Here is a 13,935-nt window from a genome sequence, read left to right as displayed (position 1 = left end):
AATTTCATCAGTAGTTGTTGTAGTAGTAGTAGAAGAAGAAGAGGTAGTGGTAGTGGAAGAAGTGGGAAATAAGGAAGACGAGCCAGTTAAAAACAAAGGAAGGGGAGCACTGCAAGAGAGCTAGATGCCCACAGAGGGAGAGCAAGCGCACAGAGGTGTGTGAAAGGGGAAGTGGTGAAATAAAATAAATGAAGAAGGAACAGAAACACGAGACAGGAGAGAGAAAGACAACCCAGAGGAGAAAAGGAAAGAGGAAAGGGGAAGAGGAAGAAGAAAAAGAAAGAAAAAATGAGGATTCAGGTTGTCACGGGTGTTCTGAAGTTTGGAGCATTTTACAATGTAGTGGGAGAGGAAGGCATCTACAGAGACAAAGCCAGGGCTAAGGTTCATATAAGGAAAGTTGTGTATTAGAGAGGATTCAACTAGACGGTGACTGTTCGAGTTGGAAGTAGGGAAGACAGTTTTAGCAGAAGACCAGTCAATAGGATGGCTATGATCTCTGACGTGACAGAAAAGAGCATTGTTAGTGTCGGCAAGCCTAACACTATTTTTGTGCTCCCCAAGTCTGTTAGAAAGAGATCGACCAGTTTCTCCGAAGTATTGAAGAGAACAGGAGGAGCAAGAAATAGAGTAGACACCAGGAACATCTGTAGAGGGAGGAGAGGTATGAACGAGATTAGTGCGAAGAGTGTTAGTCTGGCGGAAGGTAAGCTTGATGTCTAAGGGACGGAGAGAATTGTTGAGATTAGAAAGACCGGAAATGTAGGGAAGGCAGAGGATAGAAGAGTTCCCATGAGTAGAGAGTTTGGGAGAGAAGAAATTGCGTTTAGCACGTGAGAGGGCAGAGTCTATGAAATGGGAAGGGTAGCCAAGACGGGAGAATGAATTATGAAGAGTGGAAATTTCTACTGGAAGGAACTGAGGATCACAGATGCGGAGGGCACGGAGAAAGAGGGAGATAAGAACACTTTTCTTGACAGGGGAAGCATGATAGGAAAAGTAGTGAATGTACATGCCACTGTGCATAGGTTTACGGTAAACGGAAAAGGAAAAACCTGTATCCGAGCGGTGGACATGGACATCAAGGAAAGGAAGCAAGGAATTAGATTCCCATTCAGCTTTAAACTTAATGGAAGGGGCAAGATGGTCCATTCATGTAGCAGGTTGAATGCTTTAGTCACTAAACCAGGGCACTTTAAGTAATAATAATTTCTAGAAGTACATGTGGAACTTACACAGATCATAACTGACATCAGTGACATACTACATAGAAAGCTTCTGGTTTTGCAGAGCATTTTGGGCAAATAAGGTTTACTTTGTCTCCATGATACAACCCACACCAATTGGCTAACACCCAGGTACCTATTTTACTGCTAGGTGAACAGTGACAGCAGGTGTCTTAGTGTTTCCACCCTTACTGGAGATCAAACCACAGGGGCCTCAGTCAGATGATTTTAAAACCCTGCATATGCATGGACCATCGTTTGAGTCCCCGTCAATTCTTCACTTCGTTCACACTTGTTCATTACGACTTGTAAGATATTCTCTGACTGTCCCTGTTTCTATGTTCTTCTGACAACACTCAAACTCGCTTCTCTGCATTGCATCATTACCAACAGCTTGTCCAAGGACAGTTTCTGGCACTGTTCATGTTCAAAGTTTACATGAATTTTGGAACTGTGTACAGTGGACCCCCGGTTTACGATATTATTTCATTCCAGAGGTATGTTCAGGTGCCAGTACTGACCGAATTTGTTCCCACAAGGAATATTGTGAATTAGATTAGTCCATTTCAGACCCCCAAACATACACATACAAATGCACTTACATAAATACACTTACATAATTGGTCGCATTGGAAGCTGATCGTAAACCGGGGGTCCACTGTATATCTGAAGTAATAGAAGTAGCCTTCAGAAGAGATTGGACAAATATACAAGTGAAAAGGGCTGGATTTGATTTGTATCTGAGGTACTGAAGCAGATTCTTGGGTAGCTGTGGGAAAATGTTGTACAAATACATGGGTGGGAATGGGCAGTTTTGATCAGGGCTTGCCTAGTATGGGCCAGTAGGCCTTCTGCAGTCTTCCACCGTTATATTGTGTTTTTCATTTTTTCATTTGAAGGCTCGCTAAAATTCTTGCTTGGCTTTTATTTTCTCCACTCTTTCGCCACTCTGGTGGCCTGGTGGTTAACGCTCTCGCTTCACACGGCGAGGGCCTGGGTTCGATTCCCAGCCAGAGTAGAAACATTGGACGTGTTTCTTTCCACCTGTTGTCTATGTTCCCCATCAGTAAAATGGGTACCTGGGTGTTAGTCGACTGGTGTGGGTCGCATCCTGGGACACTGACCTAAGGAGGCCTGGTCACAGACCGGGCCGCGGGGGCGTTGACCCCCGGAACTCTCTCCAGGTAACACCCATGTTACTCTCAAGATTCCATTGTAAGATGCCAAGTGTAGGTGTTGTGTACAGTGTATCTTTAATATTGGCACACTTCATGCCAGTTCTGAGTCCACTTGATACCACTTTTCCAGTTTCACTAAAATGCTAGTTCATCTCTGTATGACTTATGTGTATCTTGATATTATTTATCTTTGTGTTTATTCGGTGATGGTGATTGATGATGTACGATGATGGATGATGTACGATGATGAATGTATTAGCAAGAAGTAAGGATGAGAAAGAAAAGGTGGGAACAGGAGGTAATAAGAAAGATCCTAGACGTTGATACAACTTAGCTAGCCACCAATTGTTCTAATTTTAATGTTGCCTCAGAGAAGAATCATCGGTGGAGGAAAGTTGTGTACTTTTTAAACACTGTCTCCCACAGAGGTAGTGACCCAGATAACACTTTTGCTATCATTGAGTCAGTTGATCTCTTGCCAGTAGCTAGCTGGCATCACAGTACAGTGCCTCACTTTCCAGCATGTAAGGCACACGGCAGAAGTGTCATAATGGTAAATTAGTAATCACAATCAAGAGCTAATTACGCTCTTATATACGCTAAAGCATAACCCAAAGTCTACCTTAACCTTGAGCACATAAGGTGCAGGGTGATTTTCCAAGATTTTTTGTGAGGGGGGAAAAAAAGGGCACACCGTGTATGCTGGAAAATACTGTGTAACATTCAGTCTATGGGTCATTAGAGATGTATTACAGATTGTTCATTCCATAGCCCGTGAGAAGGAGATGGTAAGAGTGACTGGGGATGCTATTGAGGATCTTCATAGTGCCCTTAAGTCGGCTCCAGACATTGAAGAAGTTGAAGAAGAGCAGCCCGAGGGACTCAATGTTTCTCTAATGATCCACCAGCGTCGTGCCCTGGCATGGATGTTGTGGAGAGAGAAGCAGATGCCTCCTGGTGGTATTCTGGGTAAGTCACTGTCATTTTTTATTTGCTATATGAATTTTTATAGCTAAATGTTGAAGCAAGTAATTTTGACTAAGGAAATCATAACACTGTGCAAACAAACCATGGTACAGATGGGGTTAGAACCCATGGAAAGTGAGTGGCTTATACATTGGCCTGGAGTTTTATGACTTGCTTGCCTTAGGTTTAAACTCCACCCTTTCTGTGATTTCATGGAAATATCACTATATGTCTACTTGTATAGAATCTAGAGAGGTCAGAATCACAAAAGCTTCACTGAGAGTTGCAAATGACTGTAGGTTCCTCTCTCATACCAAGGAAGCATGGAAGGAGGTGCTTATAGGAGGGCCCTGCTATACTCCACTTTGCTTTATGGCAGTTCACTAATGCAACAGTTTTCAATTTTATCCATTCCTCATTTATTCAGACTTCCTACAATAAATATATTTATCACTCACTATAAGCTAAGGACAATAATACTTTAAGGAAAGTAATGTGTGTACTGTGTACGCTTTTTTAAGCCTAGCTCAGTTGTTCACTTAATATATGATAGTGTAAGCATGTTATGTTTTTATATGCATTTAAAAGTGAACGATGGCTATGTTTCACTATACAGTGATTTTCATTGTAAAGCAGTAGCCCATAACCTAACTTGGTGTATAAGCAGGGCCTCTCTGTACGTAACATGACTGATCAAGACAGTCTCAGAAGTATGCCAGTAACATCACACATTGGATTGAGCATCCAACGGACTTGCGTGAACATGTATAACAAAAAGGCACAATACCACAACTGGAACAATATACAGGTAAGCCACACATAGGAGAGAGGAGCTTACGATGACGTTTCGATCCGACTTGGACTGTTTACAAAGTCACACTGATTTTGTAAATGGTGCAAGGGTGCAAGTCAGACAGAAATGTCATCGTAAGCTCCTCTCTCCTGTGTGGATTATTTGTGTATTGTGTGAGCAGGAAAGGAGACAAGTGGTTTTAAATGGACTTGTTGTTGGAGTGTGAGAAAGGAACCTTATGAAGGGATTCAGAAGGAACTGATTAGCTGTACAGAAGTCCTGGAGGATGGAAGTACTTTGCCTCTACTCTGGAAGAGGGCTGGGGGTGTGGCAGTTAGACTGTAATCTGTAGTTTGATGTCAGCATGCATTTGGAAAGACAGTGATTGAATGAGTCAACCTATCTTTGCAAGATACAGCTGTTGATAAAAAAAATAGAGATATGAACTCTTGGTCTTCTCTCTAGTAAGTGCAAGTTAGGTACTACTCAATCAGCTTGATACAAATTCTTTACTTAAAAAGATGTAATTGACCTCGTTCAGTGAAGTTTTTCTTAGCTTTTTATGCTGTTAAATTCACAAGCTAGGAGCTGTTTTCCTACCTTGGTTCATGTCAAAGCCTAGCCCTATCTATGGTAAATCAACGTTTCCCTTCTTACCAGGATGCGATGCACAACATTCAGCTAACACTTGGGCTCCTACTTCCTGAAGAATCAAAAGGCACAATACTGTGACTGCAACAATACACAAATAACCTGCACATAGGAGAAAGAAACTTATGACGACATTATGGTCGGACCAAAGCGTCTCCATTAGTTTTTTTCTCCTATATGTGCAGTGTACCTACTTCCTGCTAGGAGATAATTAATATAAAGAAACCTGCCCAATGTTTCCACTGATGCTGGGATTAACCCCAGATCATTCAGTTGTGAAGCAAAGCACAACTACTTAAGTCAACTTTACAAGAGACGTTGAATCCAGGAGCAAGATGCTAGTAACACCACCTGTATAAATTACTAAATGCCGGGAACAAGGGGCTAGTAACTTGTGTGTAAATTATTAACCGTTAAACGGTCCAAACGTATATGTGTTCTCTCGCGTAGTGCCCCAAACGTATATATACGTTTCTGTTGTCATTCATTCAACATTGGCACAATAAGCCTGAGTCACCTAGACATGAGAGAATGGGTGTACGCCATATGAAAAAAACTGGGGACGCCTGGGTACCACATGTTCTTTTTTCGTATTAAAAAAAAAAAATTTTTTTATCAAAATTCGGGACGCTGCACAGGTGAACGTATATGTACGTTTGGACCGTTTAAGGGTTAAATGCCGGGAACAAGGGGCTAGTAACTTCTGTGTAAATTATTAAATGCCAGGAACAAGGGGCTGTTAGCCAGTTATGTATAAATTACTAAATGTAAAAAGACTAACTTTGTTTCTTCTTTTTGGGTCATCCTGCCTTGGTGGGAGACAACCATTGTATTAAAAAAATTGAATGAATTTTGCATCTTAATTTGTATGTTGGTTTCATCAGCTGATGATATGGGTCTGGGAAAGACACTCACCATGATTGCCCTGGCATTACGTCATAAGGAATTGGTCAAAGCTGGTGCCATTGCTGAAGATTTCTCTGTAAAAGACAGTGACCAGGAGAGTGAAGATGATGATTGTCAAGAAATTACTTCATGGATCTCAAAAAGCAGCTCAGGTATGACTATTTTTAGAATTATAAAATAATTTTTTTTTTTAACTTTCTCAGCCTATCCTCATTTTTATCATTCATTTGTATTTTCATTTTCATGGGTTTTATATAAGAGAAAATTTGTGCAATTAAAGATGCATTTCGTCATTATACTTTCTGGATTATTTTTAATTTAATAAATGTGTTTTAGATAGACAGTAGTCAGTCATACCCGTGATTGGTTCCGAGAGTTTATCTTACCTTCGCAGAGTAGGTTGGGGCCAGGCTTTCCTGGTGGTTACCTGTTCAACAAGACTGTTGCATTTGGCTGACATGTTGGCCCAAATATCAGTCAGTCTGGTTGATCTGGCATTTGACACTATCATTCATTCATTCATTGTCTTGCCAGAAGTGTGCTGACAAGACACTTCAGATGAGTCTCCTACTACAACCTCCTCATCCCTCCTTCAGGGTACAGGCACTGATGTCTGTTGATGTATCTTGTGAATACACACAACTTGCACTTAGGAGAGGGAAAGTAATGAAGACATTTTGGTTAGACTAAAACATTATTTATGCATTGTTGCTGCTATGGTATTGTGACATCTTATTCTTTGTTGTAAATATATATAGGTTGGTAGACAGCAACCACCCAGGGAGGTACTACCGTCCTGCCAAGTGAGTGTAAAACGAAGCCTGTGATTGTTTTACATGATGGTAGGATTGCTGATGTCTTTTGTCTGTCTCATAAATATGCAAGATTACAGGCATGTCTTGCTACTTCTACTTACACTTAGGTCACACTACACATACATGTACACATTTATTTATACACACTCATCTGAGTTTTCTTTGATTTTATCTTAATAGTTCTTGGTCTTATTAATTTTCCTTTTATATCCATGGGGAAGTGGAATAAGAATCTTTCCTCCGTAAGCCATGCGTGTTGTAAAAGTCAACTAAAATGCCGGGAACAATGGGCTAGTAACCCCTTTTCCTGTAAAGATTACTAAAAAGAATAAGAAGAAGAAAATTGTCAAAGTGGGAAGTCTGAATGTGCGTGGATGTTGTGCAGATGATAAGAAAGAGATGATTGTGGATGTTATGAATGAGAAGAAGCTGGATGTCCTGGCTTTAAGTGAAACAAAGCTGAAGGGGGTGGGAGAGTTTCAGTGGAGAGGAATAAATGGGATTAGGTCAGGGGTTTCAAATAGAGTTAGAGCTAAAGAAGGAGTAGCAATAATGTTGAAGGATAAGCTATGGCAGGAAAAGAGGGACTATAAATGTATTAATTCAAGGATTATGTGGAGTAAAATAAAGATTGGATGTGAAAAGTGGGTTATAATAAGCGTGTATGCACCTGGAGAAGAGAGAAGTGTAGAGGAGAGAGAGAGATTTTGGGAAATGTTGAGTGAATGCGTGGGGAGTTTTGAATCAAGTGTGAGAGTAATGGTGGTTGGGGATTTTAATGCTAAAGTGGGTAAAAATGTTATGGAGGGAGTAGTAGGTAAATTTGGGGTGCCAGGGGTAAATGTAAATGGGGAGCCTTTAATTGAGCTATGTGTAGAAAGAAATTTGGTAATAAGTAATACATATTTTATGAAAAAGAGGATAAATAAATATACAAGGTATGATGTAGCACGTAATGAAAGTAGTTTATTAGATTATGTATTGGTGGATAAAAGGTTGATGGGTAGGCTCCAGGATGTACATGTTTATAGAGGGGCAACTGATATATCGGATCATTATTTAGTTGTAGCTACAGTTAGAGTAAGAGGTAGATGGGAAAAGAGGAAGGTGGCAACAACAAGTAAGAGGGAAGTGAAAGTGTATAAACTAAGGGAGGAGGAAGTTCGGGTGAGATATAAGCGACTATTGGCAGAAAGGTGGGCTAGTGCAAAGATGAGTAGTGGGGGGGTTGAAGAGGGTTGGAATAGTTTTAAAAATGCAGTATTAGAATGTGGGGCAGAAGTTTTGTGGTTATAGGAGGGTGGGGGCAGGAGGAAAGAGGAGTGATTGGTGGAATGATGAAGTAAAGGGTGTGATAAAAGAGAAAAAGGTAGCTTATGAGAGGTTTTTACAAAGCAGAAGTGTTATAAGAAGAGCAGAGTATATGGAGAGTAAAAGAAAGGTAAAGAGAGTGGTGAGAGAGTGCAAAAGGAGAGCAGATGATAGAGTGGGAGAGGCACTGTCAAGAAATTTTAATGAAAATAAGAAAAAATTTTGGAGTGAGTTAAACAAGTTAAGAAAGCCTAGGGAAAATATGGATTTGTCAGTTAAAAACAGAGTAGGGGAGTTAGTAGATGGGGAGATGGAGGTATTGGGTAGATGGCGAGAATATTTTGAGGAACTTTTAAATGTTAAGGAAGAAACAGAGGCAGTAATTTCATGCACTGGTCAGGGAGGTATACCATCTTTTAGGAGTGAAGAAGAGCAGAATGTAAGTGTGGGGGAGGTACGTGAGGCATTACGTAAAATGAAAGGGGGTAAAGCAGCTGGAACTGATGGGATCATGACAGAAATGTTAAAAGCAGGGGGGGATATAGTGTTGGAGTGGTTGGTACTTTTGTTTAATAAATGTATGAAAGAGGGGAAGGTACCTAGGGATTGGCAGAGAGCATGTATAGTCCCTTTATATAAAGGGAAAGGGGACAAAAGAGACTGTAAAAATTATAGAGGAATAAGCTTACTGAGTATACCAGGAAAAGTGTACGGTAGGGTTATAATTGAAAGAATTAGAGGTAAGACAGAATGTAGGATTGCGGATGAGCAAGGAGGTTTTAGAGTGGGTAGGGGATGTGTAGATCAGGTGTTTACATTGAAGCATATATGTGAACAGTATTTAGATAAAGATAGGGAAGTTTTTATTGCATTTATGGATTTAGAAAAGGCATATGATAGAGTGGATAGAGGAGCAATGTGGCAGATGTTGCAAGTATATGGAATAGGTGGTAAGTTATTAAATGCTGTAAAGAGTTTTTATGAGGATAGTGAGGCTCAGGTTAGGGTGTGTAGAAGAGAGGGAGACTACTTCCCGGTAAAAGTAGGTCTTAGACAGGGATGTGTAATGTCACCATGGTTGTTTAATATATTTATAGATGGGGTTGTAAAGGAAGTAAATGCTAGGGTGTTTGGGAGAGGGGTGGGATTAAATTATGGGGAATCAAATTCAAAATGGGAATTGACACAGTTACTTTTTGCTGATGATACTGTGCTTATGGGAGATTCTAAAGAAAAATTGCAAAGGTTAGTGGATGAGTTTGGGAATGTGTGTAAAGGTAGAAAGTTGAAAGTGAACATAGAAAAGAGTAAGGTGATGAGGGTGTCAAATGATTTAGATAAAGAAAAATTGGATATCAAATTGGGGAGGAGGAGTATGGAAGAAGTGAATGTTTTCAGATACTTGGGAGTTGACGTGTCGGCGGATGGATTTATGAAGGATGAGGTTAATCATAGAATTGATGAGGGAAAAAAGGTGAGTGGTGCGTTGAGGTATATGTGGAGTCAAAAAACGTTATCTATGGAGGCAAAGAAGGGAATGTATGAAAGTATAGTAGTACCAACACTCTTATATGGGTGTGAAGCTTGGGTGGTAAATGCAGCAGCGAGGAGACGGTTGGAGGCAGCGGAGATGTCCTGTTTAAGGGCAATGTGTGGTGTAAATATTATGCAGAAAATTCGGAGTGTGGAAATTAGGAGAAGGTGTGGAGTTAATAAAAGTATTAGTCAGAGGGCAGAAGAGGGGTTGTTGAGGTGGTTTGGTCATTTAGAGAGAATGGATCACAGTAAAATGACATGGAAAGCATATAAATCTATAGGGGAAGGAAGGCGGGGTAGGGGTCGTCCTCGAAAGGGTTGGAGAGAGGGGGTAAAGGAGGTTTTGTGGGTAAGGGGCTTGGACTTCCAGCAAGCGTGCGTGAGCGTGTTAGATAGGAGTGAATGGAGACGAATGGTACTTGGGACCTGACGATCTGTTGGAGTGTGAGCAGGGTAATATTTAGTGAAGGGATTCAGGGAAACCGGTTATTTTCATATAGTCGGACTTGAGTCCTGGAAATGGGAAGTACAATGCCTGCACTTTAAAGGAGGGGTTTGGGATATTGGCAGTTTGGAGGGATATGTTGTGTATCTTTATATGTTTATGCTTCTAGACTGTTGTATTCTGAGCACCTCTGCAAAAACAGTGATAATGTGCGAGTGTGGTGAAAGTGTTGAATGATGATGAAAGTATTTTCTTTTTGGGGATTTTCTTTCTTTTTTGGGTCACCCTGCCTCGGTGGGAGACGGCCGACTTGTTGAAAAAAAAAAAAAAAAAAAAAAAACATATACTTCATTATAGGTATTAGGCTGGTAGACAGCAACCACCCAGGGAGGTACTACCGTCCTGTGGTAGTAGGTTGGTAGACAGCAACCACCCAGGGAGGTACTACCATCCTGTGGTAGTAGGTTGGTAGACAGCAACCACCCAGGGAGGTACTACCATCCTGTGGTAGTAGGTTGGTAGACAGCAACCACCCAGGGAGGTACTACCGTCCTGTGGTAGTAGGTTGGTAGACAGCAACCACCCAGGGAGGTACTACCGTCCTGTGGTAGTAGGTTGGTAGACAGCAACCACCCAGGGAGGTACTACCGTCCTGTGGTAGTAGGTTGGTAGACAGCAACCACCCAGGGAGGTACTACCATCCTGTGGTAGTAGGTTGGTAGACAGCAACCACCCAGGGAGGTACTACCATCCTGTGGTAGTAGGTTGGTAGACAACAACCACCCAGGGGGGGTACTACCATCCTGTGGTAGTAGGTTGGTAGACAGCAACCACCCAGGGAGGTACTACCGTCCTGTGGTAGTAGGTTGGTAGACAGCAACCACCCAGGGAGGTACTACCGTCCTGTGGTAGTAGGTTGGTAGACAGCAACCACCCAGGGAGGTACTACCATCCTGTGGTAGTAGGTTGGTAGACAACAACCACCCAGGGAGGTACTACCATCCTGTGGTAGTAGGTTGGTAGACAGCAACCACCCAGGGAGGTACTACCGTCCTGTGGTAGTAGGTTGGTAGACAGCAACCACCCAGGGAGGTACTACCGTCCTGTGGTAGTAGGTTGGTAGACAGCAACCACCCAGGGAGGTACTACCGTCCTGCCAAGTGAGTGTAAAATGAAAGCCTGTAATTGTTTTACATGATGGTAGGATTGCTGGAGTCGATTTTTCTGTCTCGTGAACATGCAAGGTTTCAGGTACGTCTTGCTACTTCTACTAATACTTAGGTCACACTACACATACATGTTCAAGCATATGTATGCACACACCTCTGGGGTTTCTGCTATTTTCTTACTAGTTCTTGTTTAGTTCCTCTTTTCTCCATGGGGAAGTGGAACAGAATTCTTCCTCCGTAAGCCATGCGTGTTGTAAGAGGCGACTAAAATGCCGGGAGCAAGGGGCTAGTGACCCCTTCTCCTGTATATATTACTAAATGTACAAGGAGAAGCTTTCGTTTCTCCTTTTGGGCCACCCTGCCTCGGTGGTCCACCCCGCCTCGGTTGTCCACCCCGCCTCGGTTGTCCACCCCGCCTCGGTTGTCCACCCCGCCTCGGTTGTCCACCCTGCCTCGGTGGTCCACCCTGCCTCGGTTGTCCACCCTGCCTCGGTGGTCCACCCCGCCTCGGTGGTCCACCCTGCCTTGGTGGTCCACCCTGCCTCGGTGGGATACGGCCGGTGTGTTGAAAGAAAGAAAGAAGACATATACTTTATGTCCATGATAATAAAGTTTTTGGTAGCAACACACAAGATTTTCTCAACACAGAGTATATATTATTTTATATGATGTTCATATGACTAGCTTCTAGACAAGTTCTCTTGAGGTCAAACTTCATTGTTTATTGACTGGTTAACCAGATTATTGCTGCCAGCAACCTGCAGGCCTGTATTGCCATATACATTAGTCCCCCACCTCCCCCTGTATCTACGGGGGATACATTCATGGATACCCGAAATTGCTGTTAGTAGCAAACTTTACATATCGTTTATTTACATACATAACTATGATAAAGATTAATTGATAAATTATGCACAGTAAATGGAGAATTAGCACTTATCACTGATGGGAAGCACTTCACAGCTTCTCATAGGCTTTGAAGAACTGCCACCATAATTACTTTTGTGCTTTGGGGCCATTATTAACCCCTTGACTGTTGCAACCCCCAATCCTGAGGTGTCTCCTGGTGTCGCAAAATTTAAAAAAAAAAATTATATTTTCTTATGAAATGATAGAGAATCTTTTCCCGGTTGTAATGACACAAAAAAAACGAAAATTGATGGAAAACTGACTGAATTACGCTCTCGCGAAGTTAGTGACCTCAGCGATGTTTACAAATCGGCTATTTTGCCCACTTTGAGCCCTGTTTTCGGCTAATTCCATTGTTTCAGTCGACCAAACTCATAACTATTTCTTTAGAACTCCTTTTTTTCTATCGATTGAGTACAAGAAACTGCCCCTTTACCAATTTCAACTACCCAATAACGTGATCAGAAATTTGCAATTTGGCCAATTTCACGAAAATTAAAAAATATGACAATTTCAAAATAAGGTCCAGAATGAACAATGCAGACATTCCTGGCTCTAAAATAACATTTTCTTTGTTCATCAGTCATGTCTCCCGGTCCCACTGATATTACTCTTGCTTTCTATTTTGAATTTTTATTCAAACAAAAAATAGAAGATTTACTATTATGCAGACCACTGCAATACTGTAATAACTGTATAAATAACATCAACCCATTCATGACTGCATATTAGAATGGCTAGTTGGACATTTATTGGACAATGACATCATTTGTTTACTTTTGATCATTGGCAAAAATCAAACATTTAAACCTACTTTGAGCTCTATTTCCAGGTTCTTTTTATAGTAAAATCATTCAAAATCACCTCTGTTTCTATAATGTGTTTAACATTCTATCAAATGAAACCAAGAAAACGAGAATACAACCATAAATACTGCATGAAAATAGATCACAAATTCTGCATTTTAATAAAAAAAAAACGGTCGGAGTTTTTTTTTTCTCATTATGCACTGCGTGCTCCAGGATTTTTTTTTATATGGTGCACACTGACCACACAGACCCATTCTCTCACATGTGGGCCTACCAGCTTTCTCCTTCTTGATTTCAAGCCGCTAGAATTTATGAGTATATATACGTCAAACACGGTACCTCGTAAGACGTATATATACGGCCGCAACAGTCAAAGGGTTAAGCAAAATTAACCCCTTAGTATCCGTGCCATAATACAGTGGACCCCTGGTTTACGATATTATTTCATTCCAGAAGTATGTTCAGGTGCCAGTGCTAAAAGAATTTGTTCCCATAAGGAATATTGTGAATTAGATTAGTCCATTTCAGACCCCCAAACCTACACGTACAAACGCACTTACATGAATACACTTACATAATTGGTCACATTGGGAGGTGATCGTAAAGCGGGGGTCCACTGTACTATGGGTTTGAAGTCTATCTGTGCTGTAGAATTATGTGATTAGCTCATTTAACCCTTAAACTGTCCAAACGTTGATCTACGTTCATGTGTGTAGCGCTCCGACCTTTATTTTCCCCATTTGAAAGCATGTAAAAAAAAAAAAAAGTAGATCTACGTTTGGAGTGCTACGCATGTGAACGTAGATCTGCGTTTGGACAGTTTAAGGGTTAAACTGTGAGTGGTAAACTTGGGCCTGGATATGAGAGAACTGATCAATTCAAATTGCAATTCATGTATAAATCCTGGAAACATAACTAATGAACAGAGCAAATGTTATTTTAGTGCCAGGAATGCCTGCCTTGTTGATTCTGGACCCTATTTTGAAATTTGTGTGAAATTGGACAAATTTCCCATTTTTAATCACTTTATTGGGTAGTTGAAATAGTTGATTGGGTGGTTTCTTGTACTCTTCAAATTGGAAGATAAACTAGCGAAATAGCTAAGAATTTGGTCTACTGAAATAGTGTAATTCGCCTATAATAGGACTCGGAGGGCAAAATTGCCGATGCATAAATATCGCTGACAGCAAAATATGCAATTTCATAAACTTTTCAAATTTT

The 13,935-nt window shown here is 41.1% G+C and overlaps 1 protein-coding gene across 6 annotated transcripts in view; it reads left to right on the top strand.

Annotated features, from left to right (window-relative positions):
- lds (transcription termination factor lodestar) overlaps positions 1-13,935 on the top strand; it is a 251,928-nt gene that overhangs the window by 94,831 nt on the left and 143,162 nt on the right. For all 6 annotated transcript variants that reach the window (XM_070105078.1, XM_070105080.1, XM_070105081.1 and 3 more), the window contains exons 11-12: positions 3,176-3,373; positions 5,699-5,872. In XM_070105078.1, the coding sequence (XP_069961179.1) occupies positions 3,176-3,373; positions 5,699-5,872 (372 nt within the window). The remainder of the gene's footprint in view (positions 1-3,175; positions 3,374-5,698; positions 5,873-13,935) is intronic.

Source organism: Cherax quadricarinatus, chromosome 96 (genome assembly GCF_038502225.1).
Source record: "Cherax quadricarinatus isolate ZL_2023a chromosome 96, ASM3850222v1, whole genome shotgun sequence".
NCBI classification, from domain to species: Eukaryota; Metazoa; Arthropoda; class Malacostraca; order Decapoda; family Parastacidae; genus Cherax; species Cherax quadricarinatus.
This window is presented reverse-complemented; position numbering and strand designations above follow the sequence as displayed.